We start from the raw sequence: 16,748 nt of genomic DNA, 5'->3' as shown, positions 1-16,748 counted from the left end.
CGGTTCCCTCCCTCCCCACCGCAACAACGCCCTTGAGTCCTGGATGTTATCGGGAACGTGCTCCTGGATCCCTCCTTTGGTTGTAATCTTGATTTTTTTTCTTTTAGCAAAGTGGATTTCTGAATTATGAGTAAGTTTAACTCAAGAGTGAAAAACCTGAATGCCAACAACAGTTTGTGACCCCCCCCTCCCTGAAGTCTTTCTTAACACCTGAGTACTGGGCTGCGAGCCAATCGTTAAGAAAAGATTTGGGAGAGAGCTGGGAAACTTAAATGTAAAGACTTTTTACCAAGCATATTGGTGGCAAAAAAAGAATAAATGAGTGACTGAATAAAAATTCTATTTAGGAGAATTGGTAGGATTTCTCCAAAGGGGAATTCTGCCTTATGTTTTTCTCAAGGGGTCAAAAATATTGCAGAGTGTGACTTTAAAGAGGTGCAATAAGTCACTGCCTCAGGCATTCTCTGAGGTCTGTGCGTTCCTCTCTTCGGGCCACTGGAGGCTGTGGATGTGACTGCTGCTTTCCCACGTGCTGGCTCAGGCAGTAGTGAGGCTGTGTGTCCCAGAGAGATAAATTTGTACACACAGAGGTGACTCCAACACAGCTGGCTACACCGACTGCAACAAGCACTGCTGCCTGTAACCCCACTCACGAACAACCTCCTGTTGTACCTGCTTTTTCAAAAGTTTGAAAGATAAATTTGTAATGAGTTCAGCTGTAGCCTGATTCTCTAGGATTTCGACCTGTCTGTGTCTGTTTTCATCCCTTAGAAGAGAAACTTTGCCTGACAGATCCCACAGTTAAGCCATTTTACATCTTTTATTAATCTTGTTAATTGTTAATATGCTTTTAATCCAAATACTCCAATTATCCTAAACACTTCCTTGTGCAGGTGCCATTCAGGTGCAGGCAGAATGCTGTAAGAGTTTGGCTACAAATTTTAACACATTCCCAATATCAGTCCACTTACTCAGTCACACTGAGAATTATATAACCCAGCCACCTGGGGAGCACTCAGCTCTACTGGACCATGCCTGTGACATCAGTTGTTGCCATCTCTGAGTCTCCAAGGATTCCTTCTTCCTGGTCACTGCCTGGTGCACCTGGAGAGGAGAAGTTCTGTCCTGTGCAGATAATTCTGACAGGGATAAATAGCTTGCTACACCTTTTTTCAGCATAACATTTGTTGCCCCTGACGGTTTCTGCTGGCTTTTACTATTCCTTGCAAAAACTTTTTACTTTCCCAGTTTTCCTGTTAGTGAGCCAGGAAAAGTAGATTGCATGATGCCATTAAATCCAATGGGTGTATGTGTTTCCCTCCTGTGACTCACAGCAGGCCTGCAGCACACCTGTCAGATCTTGTTGATGTTGCTGCAGAAGCAATCGGCAAGAATTCCTTTCTCAAAGACTTGGCTGAAACAGAATTTTGATGATTTTCTTGCAATTCAATCTCCATTCCAAATAATTACCAGAAGCTGTCCCCATCTATCTGGGAGAAAAAGCATAAATTTGAGATCTTTGGACAGTTTCTAATATGAAAAATCATAATTTTAAAATTAACTCAGGAAAAAAAAAAAGGTATTTAAAATAAAATCAAAAAGTGTCCACTAAGTCTTAACAACAAGAAATTGTAAGAGAAATTTCAAAGATCTTCTTAACTGCCATGCTTCCTTATCTTTTATGTATATAATCTCTTCTCTGGAAATAACCAAAACTTATGCAAGCTAGTCCTAAATGCAGGTTGTTCTGGTTCTGCTAGTACAGGATTAGCATGTTATGAGCAGTGGTGTATTTCCAGAAGAAGTCAGTACAGCTCAGCAGTCTCTATCAGTGCCCCAGCTCTTCAATGTCGTCATAGCCTGTATCTTCAAGAGCAGGGGATGAGGATCTCTCAGCCTCAGAGGTCCTGTTTCTGGGAATCCAGTCTGAAAACATGAAGGGAAGAACACTGAGATAGATAAATGCACATCCTGTATGTATTACCTCTGTGTGGTTGTGCAGCTGCCAGTTGTCTCCTCCAGAAATTAGAACCTGAGATAGGAGTGACTGTGAAAGACCTGAGAAATGCTTATGTCACTCTGCCTTCTGCAGTGTGTATACATATCCAAGGATCAAACTTTATACACAATGTTAAAAGGAATGTATTCATGGGCTGTCAAAAAAAAATCTCTAATGTCTCTCTAGTTACTTTGAGTCCTGTATTTTGATTATTTTTCCACATGAGATCTGATAAGGACACTTAAGAGACTACAGATGAAGGGAGAAACAGTCAATTGCATAATTTGAAAAATCCATGTCTAATGATATGTAGTATTTTACAGAGCACTATTTGAAGCTGCATCAGGCATTGAGCCCTCTCAAGACTGTCATGTTATTAGAAAAAGGGGAAGTATCACACAAGCATCCATAAACAGAAGGATATGGTGTAAGAGCTGGTCCTTGTGCTCTACCTGACACCAGTACCATGCTGTAAAGAAATACTTTACAGTACCATGCTGTAAAGAAATACCTTAAAGATTTGGCTTATAGCCATTTTTGAAAGATAGAGACCTACAGACATGGACTGAGTGGAGACACATCATGGGCAGAGTGTAGACTACAAGGCCTGAGTAGAAAGTTGACTAATTTAGGTTGTGGCTGTGTAGAGAAACAAAATACAGAACAGAACTGAGGATAGGTATGTGAACAAACTGTTATCCGTCTTCAAGTACTTAAAAGGCTCTTACAAAGATGACTGCAACCCTCTGTCCCCATGTCATTCTAATGAGAAGTAACAATTTTAATTTGCAGCAGTGGAAACTTAGGTTGGGTTGGCCAAAGGCAAGAATTTTACGGCTGTAAGGAAAGCAGAGCAGAGCTATAGATTAGCTGGATGTAAGAACAGAGAACAGCACTGCTCTTCTAGCCTCACCTGTCTGGGAATCCTTGTTTCTGTCACTTTCTCCAGGGATCCCAATGATTTCCTCTTCATTCTGCTCAGAAAGAGAAGCATCTCCAGGTCCAGGAGCTTCTGTTGCATCATCATAATCATCTTCCAGGGCATTTTCAGGCAGTGGAGAGGCCTCTGGAACAGTACAGGTATTGATTTCCACTAGGGAAAGCAGTAGCTGATAATCCAGCAACACAGGGCTGTAATACTGACATGTCTGTACTTAACTGGAATCCATCCTTCAGTAAATGTTACTGTGCACAGTTTTATTGTAAATACATATGCTTACCAATGATACATGTATAAACAGAAAAGTAAATCAAAGTACTCCTGTTTCACTTTTTACCTAGAAATCAATATTCAATCTGAATAACAGAAAGAGAAACTATTTAGAATAATTGTCTTCTCTATAAGCACTTCAAAGCTTTTTGTTTGTTTTTTAGCTTTTGGTTTGTAATGAAAAGCTTTTAGTTTGTTTTTTAACTTTAAAAAAGTCCTTAATATAAGAAAAGCAGTAGAAAATAAAGACATGGTGCAGCAGAGTCTGGGATATGGGCAACTGAGGTTCAGATCTGCTCGTGTCTTTGGCAATTGATCTCTTGGACACCAGACAATGGCTAACAGAGCTTTTTGATCAGCTCTTGGAAAATGTAGTTCTTCTCCAAACACTTGCTCTCCCTCACCTATTTCAAGTTATAAAAAACCCCAACCTACAAACCACATGTACCCCCCAGGCAAACCCCACAGCTAGGAATCTGTATTTTCTTCAGATCACTTGGATTAAGATCCCTTGATCAGCTCAAATTGAACACCACTGTTCTTATTTGGAATATGTCTTTCCTCTGTTTTAATTCTCCCCATTTGTCTCAGAAATAAGGCAACACTTTATAAGCTATTATGGATACAATATCTGGGAGAAGCAGTTGTCACATTGTTGGATTTATGTGACTGGATCCTGTGAAGTGTCGGCAGAACTACCAGCAAACATTTATTTTGAATTTCTCATATAGAAGAGAAAACTAGCACTTGTATATGAGATTGTATGACACTCTTCCACCACAAGAGTTATACAGAAGATTTTGCATCACTAGGAAACATCACTAGGACATGAAAGTCTTAATCACTCATAATGCTTTGGATATTAAAAGTTACCCTGATTTGAGATCTCTTTCTTTGTACAAACCCTTTCTCACATTACCTTGAGTTGCTCCAGGATCATTTTCTTCATCACTGCCTGCTCTATAAAAGTGTTCCTTTGGTTTTGAGCTCTCTGAATAAGAATCTAGGCAAATGAGAACGACCATGATACCAGATTAAACTCTCCTTAAGTGCTAAAACTGCACCATGAGAAAAAGAGCAGTAACAGCATCAAAGTCCAGCATATTCTTTGACAGTCAGTATTACTTCTGCAAGGCTTACAATGGAATTACCAAGAATCCCTCAGGGGGCCCCATAACACCTCTCATGGATCATGGGGGAGGCATTCCACAAAGGGAGAAAAGCAATTCATGGGAGGAAACCTACAGGGACCCAGCTGCTGTGAGGGAGATGCCAATAATTCCTTTATTTGTTCCTGCTTTAAATAATTGAAGCAAAAGGCTTTTGTTTGTTTGTTTGACCTATACTGATCTATGGTCTGTGGCTGCAGTGAGAGCTGCACAAAACAAATTGTCTCTAGGAAAGGAATTGACAGAGTCCACTGGGCAGGAAACTCCTCTCCTCAAATCCAGGAATTTTAAATTTCCCAGTAAATTTGGGAGCTGCAAGGTATCAGATTTGGATCAGAAAGGAGGAGCTTTCCCTTGAGAAAAGCAAGAAACACACACAGACCTGAGAGGAAAGTCACTCCCTGCTTTTCCCTCATCAGGTTATAATCAATCTCTTCATAGACAGCCTCGGAGAAGGGGTCATAGGATAGTCTGGAGCCTGAAAGTAAAAGGTAATGATCACTTTCACAGACTCTGCTTGTATTCAGGCTGGAGTCTTGAAAAGGAGAAGTACCTTACAGGGGCCTACGTGGCCTGGTTGGTACCTAGAAAGGCACCAAGAGGTGCTGACTGAGGATAAGCACCTCTGGGCTCCTTTACTGTCAGAAAGTAAGGAAAAATCTCAGTGTATCAACAGATTTAGTTCATCTCAGTCACCCATCCCCACTGCCTCCCCAGCCTACTAAACATCTGGGGCCATGTAAAGGAGGCATTTCATACCAGTCCTGAGAAACCTACCTCTCTGCTGTGCCCTGGCACGTCGGATCTGCCCAGCAAGAATGGCAAGGACCAGGCAGAGAAGGGTGCCCAGGATAATGCAGAGGATGACAGGCACTGAAAGCCTCGTGCTGCCTGTGGCAGGGCGGCGGGGGCGATCTGAGTGGAAACCAAGAGGAAACAGGTAGAGAATCACGTGTCCCAAAGGGCTGCTCCTCTGCAGCCCCTTGCTGTGCCCATGGGCACAGCAGGGTGAGGCAGGGCACCTGCTGCTCTGCTATGGGTCCTGCTCAAGCAGATAAAATTCAGCAGCTGGCGGTGGTGCCTCTCAGTGTTCCTTTATGAAAGGCTGGAGGGAAGGTTTTCTGATGAGCTGAAATAAACTGCTGTTTTATCTGTTAAGTATCAGGGACATTAAATTGTCATTTGATGGGAGAAAGAAAAGAGAGAGAAAGAATTTACCTGCTCTCGTGGGTGATGCTGTTGTTTCTGTCACACCTGCAAAAGGAAGGTTAGTCCAGATTAAGAGGCAAGTGTGAAAAATAGGGAGAACATCTTCATATAATTTGTGATGCTTTAGCAGTCAAAATTATGAAAGGGCTAGTCACTGGGAAGTACAACTGGCATAATGCTCCCCTACCCACCTCCTTCACAGGCCTGTGTAATAAAGGACTGGTCACTAACCAGAGCAATTCACAGCAGCATCTTCCTTATGATCACAGTTTTTGCCAAACAAAGGTTTGGCAGGACAGTCCCAAAGAGACAGCTCTGTTCCTTTACAGTGCACCTTCTCCAACCAGATGGGACCAGTCCCTTCCCCAAAGGCAGCCTCACTCAGAGCAGACACAGCAGATCCACAGCCCAGCTGCCTGCAGACAACATTGGCATCTGCCATGTCCCAGGTGTCATCGCAGATTGTTCCCCAGGAACCTTGGTGCCACATCTCCACCCTGCCTGAACATTCATCCTCTCCTCCCATGACTCGTAACTTCTGCCTGTCTGCAAAACACAGAAACCTTCTGTTTTACTGAAACAGCAGAAAGGTCCACAGAGACCAATAAAGAAAAACAAAGAAGTGAAGGTACCTGAACAACTTGTGGAGTTTGGACACTCAGCAAATGCAGCTGGAGATGTTGCCTCTTTTCTTCCTGCAGAATTTAAATATTGAAGTAAATAATTTAATTATTCTCTGAAAAAAATTAGGGAGTGTAAAATAGCTGAAAATTAACCATCAGGTTAATTATTTCCTGAAATATGTGTATGGCCTGTTTAGTTCTTGGCAGATGGCTGTTTGGCTGTTGCTGTGAGTAATAATCTTCCTGATGGGTATGCTTTCCTTCTTCTCACGAGGCAGCTGAAATCCCTTTCAGGATATCTGAATATTCATGTATATTTCATTTTTATATATTTTATATTATATTTCATTTTTATTTTATATTTTTATTGAATTTTATATATTTTCTTATATTTTATTATGTATGATTGCAGATATTGATACCCATAGGTGTGAAATACTGTCATAGGAGCAGGTATTAGAAATGGACCTTTAGAACCAAATGGATTTGTACACTTGTCCATGGCTATGTGTATACACAGTTACATGTAGAAAACATGGAGAAACATGTAGAAACATAGACTTGGCTCTAGACCTCTTGGGAAGTCTCATCCTAGCTCAGATCTCACAGACTGACCGTGTATCATAGATTTTTGCATTAAAAAATATGCAATGGCACCATCGTATTAGGGAATTCCTTAGGATTTCACTGAGCCAAAGCACTCTGATAATCTTGTAATTTGAATTCACTCATTTAAGTCAATGATTTTGACAAAAAAAATGTTGCTGCCATTTTCATGAAACTAGAAACAGTAGAGACCAGCTAACAAGTGTACACAAAATAATTACTGTGACATCTATACATGCATGCATATGTTAATGTACATGTCTGGCCACATACAAATACATTTCTGATTACCAGTGCAAGTAATGTGGGTCTCTTCAGCTCGGTTGCTGCACGACTGAGGGTCCCAGGGGTCTGACTGACATTGCCAGAGTGAGCTGTGCTCCTCAGTGCACTCAATGTGGTCCAGCCACGTGGGCCCAGACCCTCTGCCGTATTTGAAGTCCGTGGCTATTCCTCCTCCATCTCCGCAGCCCAGGTGTTTGCACATGGTTGCTGCAGTGAGCAGGGACATGTGGTTGGAACAAACGCTCCCCCATGTCCCGTTGTAGAAAACCTCTACACGCCCAGCACAGTCGTTGCCGTTCACCAGCCTCAGAGCCAGGAAATCTGGAAGTGAAGGCATAAAAATGGAATTAGTGCCACAGACTTCTTGTGATGTTTCTTTCCTGCTTGTGTGATAACATGTTTTTTACAGTGCTAACTAGCTGTATTGGTTCTACCGGTATTGTGAAGCATGGATACTCCAGAGGCTGCAGTCCTTTCAGACTTTGTTCAGGCTCCAGCATGAGCTGTAACAGGCCCTAACCCCCTTCAGGGGTCATCTGTGTTTTTTTCTACTTCTCTTTCATTTCTCCTCTCTCCTGCTGCTGCCATTCTGTCTTAAATATGTGTGAGCAGAGCCACCATAAGCTACTTGGATTGTCTGATGCTGTAGTGCACAGTGGATTGTTCCTATTGGTTTCAGAGCCAGCTGTAACTGACTGGAAGGAGCACACAGCCCCTTGCTGTGGAAATCTTTACAAACTCCTAAAATTTATCCCCCAAACATCCTACTACACCACAGATTTTTTTTCTGTGTGTGTGTGTGTGTGTGTGTATGTGTTGGTACATAATATAGGCTTCTGTAGATCCTTTGCATCTTGGTAGGACCAAGAAGATGAGCTGACCAACCATGCTTGTCATCAAGACAGGAGGAGGCTGTCCAAGCAAGTCCCCACTATTCTTAACTTCCCTTTTATACAACCCTCCTATTTGAACCCACAGGCTCAGAAAAGGCTTTTCCAAACACACCTGAGCACAGGACTCCAGCATCCTCTTTGTGCTGGCAGTTGTGTTGGCCCCACGCCCTAGAGGGACATGCCCAGAGATCGGATTCAGCCCCAGTGCAATTCACATCATCCAGCCAGATCTGCCCTGACCCTTCACCATAATGAGCAGAGACAAATGCCTCGATGGCATGCCCACATCCAAGCTGTCTGCAAACAACATTGGCATCTGATAGATCCCAGTTATCATCGCAGATGGTGCCCCAGATGCCATGATGATAAAGCTCTACTCTCCCGGCACAGTGGTTTGTTCCGTTCACCAGCCTCATCTGTCTGCTGCCTGTAGGAGGAAAATCCAGATGTCAACATGCAACACAACTATAATGCACAGGTCAGCATAAGGGCAATGTTTTTAAAGCACTTTTAAGACATCATGTTCTTGTTATATCCCAGTCCTTCTGCCATGGTTGCTTGGGCAGAAGTCCTGTGAGGCTAAAACTGCATAAAAGGAAAGGCCTATTCCTACATCAGGTGAATTTTTGAATAATTAAGCTGAGATATTGCCAGCAATAAGAGTATAATCATACCAAGTATATGCAGAGGTCACCTTATCTTAGAAAGCCAGACAACCTGTTTTCTGTCTGTACTCATTTAGTTAGAGACAGACACTGTTCCTGTTACAGATGGGTTGCAAAATCAGAGAAGAGTGAAACAGTTGTAATATTCTGTAGAATAGCTGCAAGTATCTATAAATATAGAAATGTCACAAAATAAAAGCTATTGAATTCTCAAGTGGCAGTAAGAATGCTTGGAAATCACAGCCAAATTAATGCTCTTATGGCTTCTGTGTTCTAATAGATCTTTTTGACTCTGGAAGATAATTCTGTAAGAAATTCAGATGAAGAAAGCATTATATAAATTACACTTGCTTCCTTAACTATCATCAAGCTCAGACTCATGCCAACTTAAGATCTGTGACACCACAGTGCAACATGGGCTGGAGAAATCCTAGGAAACCTTCTGTACCTTTCACACAGTGACTCACCTGAACAAATCACTCCAACATCTTCAGAAACTCCCTCTGGCACTGTCTGATAATGGGAGGTGTTGCAGAGCATCAGCTGAGTCTCGTTTCCAGTACACTGGACACTCCTTAGGACAACAAGACCCGTGCCTCGCTCAGACTTTGGGAGGTAATAGGCTTTCTCAGCAGTTCCACACTGGAGCTGTCTGCACACCACATGGGCATCCCTAATGTCCCAGTTGTCATCCAGGACTCTGCTCCACACACCATGGAGGGAGATCTCAACTCGCCCAGCACAGCGGCTCTCACCCCCTGAGAGTCTGAGTGATTCAGCAAGACCTGGGCTCAAGAGAGTTGGGAAATATATTGAGTGGCATCTGCTTATCTCACTGCAGTAGAAATAACTTGCAGGAAAGCTATGAAAGACAAATTTCTGTGCTGGCAAAATATTAATTCTCACCACTGATTAAGGAGACTGCCCCCATTAAGGCTTTGTTTGCTTTCATGCACACAAGGGCTTGCAAAGGGAAGCAAGAAAGGCTTCCCCACCTCAAAGACTAGATCCTGCCAGTGAGATCACCAGCACTGCTTTGGTCTGATGTTGCACCACCCATAAAAGGTCACTCCTGACTTACCTGAGCAAGTTACAGTGGCTGCTTCTTTGGCTGAACAGGTTGGATTGCCCAAAGTCACTTGAACACAATCCCACAGGCAGGACTCTGTCCCTTTACAGTGAAAAGCATCTCTCCATATAGGCCCATTTCCATCCACAAAACCTTCTTCCATCTGGATTGATTTTGCATAGCCACAGTTCAGCTGATGGCAGAGAACATTGGCAGCTTGCAAATTCCAGTGGGAGTGGCAGAGTCTTCCCCACGTGTCTCCATGGCGGATCTCCACTATGCCAGAGCACGTGGTGCCATTCACCAGCCTGCCCCCTGGACACCCTGAATGTAGAAAAAGGGAATATTGGAGTGTTACATTTGCTCATGGGCAGGACCTGGAAGTGACTGGGAAATGAGAATGAGTTTTCCTTATCATTCAGTAGTGAAAATGACTTAACTGGGCCATACTCATAACTAGAAACTTCCATACTCATAACTAGACTTCAGTCCAGCCTATTTTACTGAGAAGAATGGCTAGAACTCAGGATTACATCCCATTTGCAATTTTTAAAATCAGGGCATTATGGATTGGGGCTTTGGGTCAACCAATAGACCTTAATTTTTCAGACCAATATCTCTGAGGGCCTACAGCTCTGCATCCTTCAACTGCAGGTCCAAGTCCTCACTTAAACCTGGACCAGGAATTCAATCCCTGCCTCAAGTACATGACAGGTGTAACCGTCTCCAGTCTTGTCTCATGCTATGCTGGGCTGCTCTCTCCAGCCAGACCCTACACCCTTTGCTTGTTTCGACTTCTCTGGGACTGCTCATAGACCTTATTACCAAAACCTTCCTCTGTCCTCTCTGCAGATGCTCTGGATTGTGTCTTGGTGGCAAGGACTCTGCCTGTGCTGTGCTCAGCCTCTGAGCCCAGCTCATCCCGGCTTGTGCAGCAGCCCTGCTCATGCTGTTACCCTACACTAGGAGCATTTCAGAGAGAGCAGCCCTGTGGTACAGGTGAAGTGTAGCCTTAACTCCTGTTGCAGCAGTCAAACGACAGAGCCTGACTCCACATATGCCCTCTGAATTTTGAGTCCATATTTTTCCTCAAGGAAGGAGTTTTTCAGTTCTCTTCTTAGACCTTTCCACTGCTCACCTGAACATACCACATGAGCTTCTTTTCCAGCAGGGCATTCATTCTGACCTAGAGGACGCACGGGACAGTCTCTCAGGAGTGAGCCATTCTTCTGGCAGCTGAATGTGGCATTCCAGACAGATCCATTTCCTTCCCCAAAGGACTGTCCCCTTGGGATCAGTAGTGCAACTCCACAGTCTAGCTGCTGGCAGAGGATATTGGCAGCTGGTAAATCCCACAGGTAGTCACACAAGGTTCCCCATGTGCCTCCGTGAAGAAGCTCTACTCTCCCTGAACACGTGGTGCTGCCGTTTGCCAGCCTGTACCCACCGTAGCCTGCAGAAGGAATAAAGGAGCTTAGCAGTTACTTTTGGGCATTTTTGCTACTGCACTGAAAACTGTAAGAGAGGTCTCTCAATCTGCAAGAAACTAGCACTCATTTTTGTGTCAGGTTACTGGAAACCATCTTAGAACAGGATGCTGATAAGCCAGCTCTTAAAGTCTCTATTGTCCATGTTGTAGCCTGCACTATATGACTAAAAAACTTTTGACTCCTAAAGTTCAGTGTCTCCTCTCTGCTCTGCTCTCTCCTCCCCTCACAATACTGCTGCTACCTTACATTTTCTCTTGCAGAGGCAGTTTCAGCACTGCCTTGCATGTGAGGAACTCAGGGTAGGAGCAACTGGTATCACTCTCTCTCCCAGTAGTTGGTCATGTCACATTTCCTGGTAAGCAGAAACTGCAGTGGGGAATTCTCAGCTCTCATCCATGCCCCAGAGCAAAGCTCTGAACACCCCAGGCCATAACCATCAGCATAATGACAATAAATTAAGGGCAGCATGGATGGTGCTGTGGTGTCCTACTGCCAGCCCCATGCAGTCCCTCTCTCTTCTCACACTGTTACTTTCTGCCCTTACCTTGTCCTTGCATTGTCCTTGCACCCCTAATGAGCGCAGGATTTCAGCCCTGAGCCAAGACTATTGCAAGATAGAGGCAGGAGCCAAGGCCTGTTAGATGCCTTAGCTGAGGTGTTTGGCTGCCACTGGTCACAGTATCCAAGGCTGTCTTGAAACAGACTGTAGCTGTTTGGGCTGGAAATGGACATGAGTTCCAGCCCTTTTACAGGCTTGTTTTGTGTCAAACTGTTGCCAGGAGCTCTGCCCCAGGTTTAGTTTACCCCTTTAGAACTGTGGCCTCAGGAAAAAGGTGTTTGTTAGGCCTAACCTTTACTTTTTCAGTGGATGGCAATACACAGCTGTATTCAGAGCTCCCAGCAGCCATGACTTTGTGGAGTTCTTAAGAAGGGTTAGCATAAAAGAAATAACAGCCCTTTTGAGATCTCTTTGTGGTAGTGGAGTGATTAGAACAGCCCATGTTAGATGCAGACTCTCAGTAGAGTGAGTGAGACAGTGTGGGACTGCTCTCTGTTATTTTCTGGTCTCCCTTGAATAGCTCAAGGCATGGTAGGGGAAACATCCAAGGATCCTGAGGACCACAGAAGTGTACAGATGCTCTGAACTGTGGGTTAATAGGAAAAAGGCATATAGAACATGAGTGAATTATGTCCATCAGTCCAAAGTCTCACCTGAACACACAACAGTGGCATCATGAGAGCACGTGTTAGTATGGTGCATGCTCCTGGGACAGTCTGCAAGGTGAGCCTCATTCCCTACACAGTGAAACTCTTCTTGCCAGATCAGCTCATGTCTGTCTCCAAAGTGAGTTCCTCTCAAGGTATCCACAGCCTGGCCACACTTTAACTCATTACATATAACAGAGGCAGTTTTGAAATCAATGTGTGAGAAACAGACAGTGGCCCAAGTTCCTTCTTTCTTTACTTTCAGTTGTCCTGAGCAGGCAGTGTCCCCTCCAGTCAGATGCATATCAGAGAAGCCTGGAAAAAAACCCAAAAAACAAGAATTCCATTATCAAGGGTTGGTTGTACTGACCTATTTTTAAAACTCCTTAATGGGAAAGACACATTTCACTGCTCTGAGGATCACTAATACTTTTGAATTGTGACTGGGGCAATTCCTGTATAGCGCTGATAAAGAAGAAAATGGTGTATGAGATTGCTTATTTCTCAGTATGTGAAAATACAAAATCCTTGGGAAAGAAGGAAGGAAACTTTGAGCATCTGCCAATGACTGAGAAGTAGCAATCCCGAAATAAACAGATAAATAGACAAATAGCCATTTACTAGTGTGTGTCCTTGAGACCTCTATTTCAATGAATAGGAAGCTGAAGGACCCCAGGAAGAGGAAACAGGAAATGTTGCACCCAGTTTCAGAATTGCTAAAAAGCCAGTCTAGAGATCTGCAGGCTGACCAGCCTCACTTTGGTACTTGAAAAAAAAGATGGAGTGAGACTTGCAGAAACTTATTTGTGGGCACAAGGAGATGAATGGGAAGAGTCAGCATGGTTTTATCAAGCATGTATCATGCCTGTGGGACTGTAATGCTTTCTCTGATTAAAATGGATTTATAGATGAGGGGACAGCAGCACATGCCATTTACCTCACATTTAGCACTGCCATTCACGCAATATTCTCATGTCCAAGTACTAGGATGCTGCTCTCTGGTTGGAAGGACAACATGGTTAAGCAGCTGATTGAATGCTCAGGCTCAGTCATTAGTGAGTTGCACTCTACCTGAAGACTGTCAGCAAGTGGAATTTCACTTGTTGGGTCTTCCCAGGGGCCTGTTCTGCTCAGTGTCTTATCTTCATGGAGGTGGTGATGGAGTACACTCTTATGATTTTGGGGGGGTGGGGACATAACCACAAGGGCAGAGCTGCCATTCAGAGAGATCTGGACAGGCTAGACTAATGGGCTGACAGGAACCTCACAAAAATCATAAAAGGACAAATGTAAAGTCCTGAAGCTGGGAAGGAAAAACTTCTTGCAGTGGTTCTTTATCCAAAGAGTAAAATCATGCACATCTTGCACAGGAAGCAGCCAAACAGGTATTGGTCTTTTTTTGCCAGTGCAGACTGTCCTGTCTTAGCCTACCCGAAGATCTGGAGAAGAAGGGCAGTTGTATGATATAACATTGCATTTTCTTGATTCTCTACCTACACCTACTTTTTTAGCCCCAATTCCTTGTCAAAGACAAGTTCAGTTCTGCTCTTCTGTTACCTGGGAGAACTGTGGTAGAAACAAATAACGGGTTGGTTTCTTTCTGTTCTATGTAATTTAATATGCTCATTCGATGTCATTGCTGTGCCCAGGCAAAGTCACTTGCACTCATAGTCAGCAGAAAACTTAATGCTGGAGCAACTTGCTTTGGATGAGTAGAGGGAGTACTTGGCTTTATCAAACTAGGACAAAGTTTGATCCTAGGCTCGTATCTTTTTTCTGTTATACAAGGCTGGATCACTTCTTACCTGAGCAGATCACTCCAATATCAAAGAAATGAGGGCAGGTAAAAGCACCCCATCCTGTATGTGAGCAGTTCCAGAGAGCAGATTCATTACCACGGCAATCAACTCGGTACAACCACGTTGGTCCAGTTCCTTGTCCAAAAGGAGCTCGATTTAGGGCCTTAACAGCAGATCCACATTGCAGTTGCTTACAGACAACCTCAGCATCCCTTATGGTCCAGTCACCATCACACACTGTTCCCCACTGCTCCTCGTGTTTTACTTCCACTCTCCCAGAGCAGGGGCCAGTTCCGTTTGACAGCCTCAATTCATCAGTGCCTTCAGACAGAGCAAGGTTATAGAAAGGACAGAGCTTAATTGTGACTATCTACTGCAGATGTTAATGAGATCATTACTGCTCCTTATTTACTCTTACATCAGAATTATTTGGTTCACCTTTCTAAAGAGTCCAACTTGAAGAGTGTTTTTTTGCAAGGAGTTATGTCTGTATTTACAAGTTTGAGCTAACTGCACTGCTAAAATGTAAATTATTTCTAATGACAGGCAAACTTTCTCTTTTACTGACTTACCAGGGCTGGAAAATGCTGAGTAAAGCCCCTTTGTGCCTGCAACATGTTGTCTCAGAGGGGGCATAATCTTTCTGTAATAAGTCTTGTAAGTCTCTAGAAAGATATTCTGGAGAACAACCCCCAGAGTATTAGTCCAAAAAAGAGTTTTCTCAGCTACAATATTTATACATTTAAAAGGGTAATGAATTCCAAGAAAAGTTGAATTCCTAATACATTTTTAAACGAACCAGATAACCAATTTCTATTAGCCATATCCAGGGACAAAACAAACATCTCTTCACCCAACTGTATGACCTCTGTGCACTTGAATTTTTAAATAATTGTAAATCTGATGTTTTCAATGTGTAACAGCATGCAAGACTGGATGCAGAGGTAGGCTGAACCCAATTGACAGATTTCAATATTTCCTAATAAAAGCTATCATTTGCTGTAATCACTCTTCTGTGAATTTTTTATGATATGTACTGGTACAATTTTGCATTTCCTCACATTCCACAGCATGTCCCGCAAGTACCTTCACTGAATTCAGTGGTTTAGTGTTCTGCTTGGCTGAGAAGGCATGAGATTTTTCTTGCTCCAGCTGAAAACCCAGTTCTTCTCATAGGAAAAGATGAGGGTGCACCATGCATTCCCGTCTAAGAGGAGGTTTCAAGCCCAGGCTGGCTGCCTCAGGGGCAGATTTCCAGCTCACTCCTGGACAGCTGTGACTCCTGCACTGCTCTGCACAGTGCTCTGTGCCTGGGGAACATCAGAACACCTGTAGCAGCCTGGAGAATGCAAGTGCTGCTAGATCAGAGATGAGGGTGATAGGGTGCTGCCAATGGTGTCATTGTAAAGCTACTGTTGTCTGCATCTTCCAGTCAGTTACTGTTCCCTGATATTAACAAGGAGTTGGCAGAAAAGTCACTCTCATTTTTGCAGTACAGCTCAGTTGACACTAAAACATCACTACAAAGGTGCCTAAATAAAAAAAGTTTCATATTATGAAAATGTACGTCAAGAGTGCCTCCTGTTCCCTGCCCTGAACTTTGACTGCATCCACAGAACTGGTGAGAACTTTCAAGACTAGGGCCATGCTATAGCAAAACATCAACTCTGAAGTCTTGTTCTCATCATATGGGGATGAGACCACCACCACAATGCTTTAATGTCACCTCCATGTGTGGAGAGAAAAAAATGAGTTTTCCAAAATCTGTCTCTCATCACCAGCATCAAACATGTACACATAGCTCCAGAAGTGCAGAGAGACAAATAGTGATAAGCCTCATATACAGAGGAACAACTGAGGAGATGTTGTGTTACCCAAACTCCACCAGGCACACGGGTAGAGCTACATAATTTTAACTGGTGTCGAGCAAACATCTGCAATTATTAATTTAATCTACAAACAGTTCAGCAGAAGAGATAAGACAGTAGTAAGAATACCCAGCTGGATTTAGTACAGCTAAACTGTTTACAAAATTTGGATTTGAATTCTTATGAGAATGGCCAGTCACTGATACTTGAGTAAAATACCAAACTTTTAGAAAAGGCTTACCCTTCCTTATCTCAGAAACATACTTGAACACCATTTTTTCACTTTGCTTTGGAGGTTGTTAGAAGGACAACCTATTTATATTAAATTTGCATACTTTTTTTTATCTCACTGCCTTTTGCAAAATAAAGTATGTACTTACCCAGGGAGACCTGAATGGAGAGGAGAATCAACCACAGCACTGGAGCAGAAAGAAGTCCTTCTGTTGCCATCCTGACCGCAGATAGATGAAACTTTACTCGCCAGGCACTGCCTAGCTAAAACTCTGGCTGGGCATTCCGGTATCTCACAAATGACTACGAAGGAGGAAATATATAGATTCACATGCCAGCATGAGCTACCTGAAGGAACCAATAGAAATATTGTTCACCTTTTTAGACGTTATCAGCAGATTCATCTCCAATCTGAAGGAGCCAAAA

At 43.3% G+C, this 16,748-nt stretch overlaps 1 protein-coding gene across 1 annotated transcript; it reads right to left on the bottom strand.

The window, feature by feature from the left end:
- Positions 1-2,865: 2,865 nt before the first annotated feature.
- Positions 2,866-16,541, bottom strand: LOC129134732 (antigen WC1.1-like). Its single transcript, XM_054654391.2, has 15 exons — positions 16,472-16,541; positions 14,230-14,544; positions 12,431-12,739; positions 10,867-11,181; positions 9,741-10,052; positions 9,127-9,444; positions 8,107-8,421; positions 7,108-7,422; positions 6,220-6,282; positions 5,819-6,133; positions 5,597-5,632; positions 5,152-5,293; positions 4,761-4,849; positions 4,129-4,212; positions 2,866-3,065 (listed from the first exon to the last, which is right to left on the bottom strand). The coding sequence occupies exons 1-15, from the start codon at positions 16,539-16,541 to the stop codon at positions 2,866-2,868; spliced, it is 3,198 nt and encodes a 1,065-aa protein (XP_054510366.2).
- Positions 16,542-16,748: the final 207 nt, after the last annotated feature.

Source organism: Agelaius phoeniceus, chromosome 2 (assembly GCF_051311805.1).
Source record: "Agelaius phoeniceus isolate bAgePho1 chromosome 2, bAgePho1.hap1, whole genome shotgun sequence".
NCBI classification, from domain to species: domain Eukaryota; kingdom Metazoa; phylum Chordata; class Aves; order Passeriformes; family Icteridae; genus Agelaius; species Agelaius phoeniceus.
This window is presented reverse-complemented; position numbering and strand designations above follow the sequence as displayed.

Excerpts from the sequence above, each read along its gene's own strand:
- LOC129134732 (XM_054654391.2), bottom strand. The coding sequence starts at position 16,541 with ATGGCAACAGAAGGACTTCTTTCTGCTCCAGTGCTGTGGTTGATTCTC. Across the intron at positions 5,294-5,596 it reads AGCATCACCCACGAGAGCAG|ATCGCCCCCGCCGCCCTGCC; the intron begins GTAAATTCTTTC and ends GTTTCCACTCAG. Across the intron at positions 4,213-4,760 it reads GGGAGTGACTTTCCTCTCAG|ATTCTTATTCAGAGAGCTCA; the intron begins GTCTGTGTGTGT and ends TCATTTGCCTAG.